The sequence below is a fragment of the Palaemon carinicauda genome, chromosome 33, assembly GCF_036898095.1.
Source record: "Palaemon carinicauda isolate YSFRI2023 chromosome 33, ASM3689809v2, whole genome shotgun sequence".
In the NCBI taxonomy this organism is placed as follows: Eukaryota; Metazoa; Arthropoda; class Malacostraca; order Decapoda; family Palaemonidae; genus Palaemon; species Palaemon carinicauda.
Window position 1 is genome coordinate 18,972,693 of NC_090757.1, and position 2,500 is coordinate 18,975,192.

At 36.2% G+C, this 2,500-nt stretch overlaps 1 protein-coding gene across 1 annotated transcript in view; it reads left to right on the forward strand.

Annotated features, from left to right (window-relative positions):
• The window catches only part of LOC137626117 (uncharacterized), an 849-nt gene extending 27 nt beyond the window's left edge, over positions 1 to 822 (forward strand). Inside the window, exon 1 of the mRNA XM_068357194.1 lies at positions 1 to 822. This exon is cut by the window's left edge and continues 27 nt beyond it. Within this exon, the coding sequence (XP_068213295.1) occupies positions 1 to 822 (822 nt within the window).
• Positions 823 to 2,500: the final 1,678 nt, after the last annotated feature.

Sequence of the window (2,500 nt, forward strand, 5' to 3'; positions counted from 1 at the left end):
AAAGATAATATATTGCACGAAGGCTACTATTACAGACTTGACAGAGTGCTTAAGAGTGGGAAAGAGTCATGGCGTTGTGTAGACCAGAAGTGCAAAGGAAGGATATATGTTATTGGAGATGAATGCACATCTGCCAGTGAGCAAGATCATGTGCCGGATCCTGCAAAGTCTGAGTCTATATTATCAATGATGCAACTTCGTGAAAGTGCTGCAACATCCAATGATCTACCAAGGCGACTCATTCAAGAGGCACAACTTAATTTGCGTCCGGAAGTAGTTGCTATTCTTCCAAAGTACCAATCCCTTCAGCGAACAGTAGAAAGACAACGGAAAGCCAAAGGATTACCTCTCTCGCCTCCAAGTTACGTAGGAGAAATAGATATACCTCAAGAACTTGTTTGCACGTATGATGGAGAACATTTTCTTGCATATGACTCCGGTAGTGATGACCCCGATAGATATTTTATATTTGCTACTCATCAAAATTTGAAATTGATGAAAGAAAATAAGCACTGGATGGGAGATGGAACGTTCAAAATAGCTCCTCAGCTATTCTATCAGCTATATGTGATTCACATCATTTATAAAGGAATCGTGCTTCCAGTGGTTTATATTCTCCTTCAGAGGAAGTCAGAGGAAGCATATAACCGTGCTCTGACACAATTACATTTCATGGATACCGAGATTGTTCCAGCTTCCATATCGTGCGACTATGAAAAAACATTTCATAAAGCTTTTCTTTCTGTCTTCAGAAACGCTGAGGTGTTTGGGTGTTTCTTCCATTTATCTCAGGCCGTATGGAGAAAAATACAAGACTTATGATTGACCAATCCATACAGTAACAGTGAAGAAATACGAAAATATACAAAAATGCTAGTGGCCTTGGCGTTCGTTCCCCACAATGATATTACAAATGTTTTTGAATCATTACAAGATATAATCCCCGACGACTTAGATGATTTGGCATTTTACTTCGAAGATACTTGGATAGGAAGACCTTGTAGGAGAGGAAGAAGGAGAGATGCTCTGTTTCCCCCTCGTCTTTGGAGTGTTTACGAACGTGTTGTCAATGAACATCCACGTACAAATAATTCGTTAGAGGGGTGGCATCGGGCAATGCAGCAGTCAATGGGGCATATGCACCCTACAATATACAAATTCATAGAAATTTTAAGAAAAGAACAAAATCACACCTCAACCAAATTGATCAGAATAAACTGTGGCCGGCATGAACCTGTAAAACACAAAAAATATGAACGAGTAAACAATGCTATAATTAAAATTGTTAGTGAATATTCTTCAAGAGAGCCATTAGATTATCTGCGTTCCATATCATATAATCTTACCCTACAAAAGAAATTATATTATATTTACAAATTGTTTTTATAGCAAATAAAGATTAAGATTGTTTCTTCTTCCTTTTTATCCAAACGCTTGTAACAGTGAGTACTAAACGTCTATAATGTCAATACAAAAATATAAGGCGAGGATTGAATTTTCAAATTATGGCGCTCAAATGTTAGTGCGCGCATTTGTCTTGCGCTCAACTGTCGGCGCTCAACTGTCGGCGCTCATTTGTCTTGCGCTCAAAAGTCGTTGCACCCTAAAAAATGGAGCCAAATTCATATTTGGGAAAATAATATCATAGAAAATTGCTCTGTAATAATTCTTGTATTTCCTTAATCAAGAAATTCTATTAAATCTTTCGAAAGGACAAAGCTTAGTCCAGCATTGTGTCGATCGTGTCGCTACATGCAGATTTTCAATCAAGTAAATTAAGGACTGGTTTGATTTCAAAGGTAAAACTGATGATCTCGTGTCAGTATATCAATTTTGTACTGACCAACTACTGATCCAAACTTCTATATTGTAACATAACGGCAGGAAAACTCTGCTCGGGACAGAAACACAAGACTACAATATAGCTGTGGACAGAGACATCGAAATCTCATATGTAAATGAGAACTCGCTCGAAAAGCATTACAATGTTGCAACGAGACTTTTTTTGCTAACTGTTCTTCAAAACAGAAACATTATCGTCACACGGAACATTTATAGAAATATATTGTGTTCTGGACATTTTCCGACTCTAGGCATTTCAGGTTGTTCGTTGTTGTAAGAACAGTTTTGATACTTTCAGTGAAGGTATGCGGTCTTGGAACACAAAAATAAATCCCTCGATTTTACATAGTTATAATTCATATGATGCAACACTAAAGAAACAAGCTCTATATATTTGCCTTTTTGATATTTCAAGCTAATCGTTTATGAACCAAAGATAACTACTGGGACTCAAGCAAGAATAGTTCCAATATTGTGCTTTAAGGCACTGAGATCAATGTAATTGCTAAATAAAAGTCACAATCTAATTTACGATCGGAAATATATATAAATATTTTGTCTCTTAAAAACAGTAATATATAAATTGTTAAATGACTATATGATTAGTGAATAAAGTGCTTGAATACGAAAAGGTAATCTAAAACCATTGTTATATCTG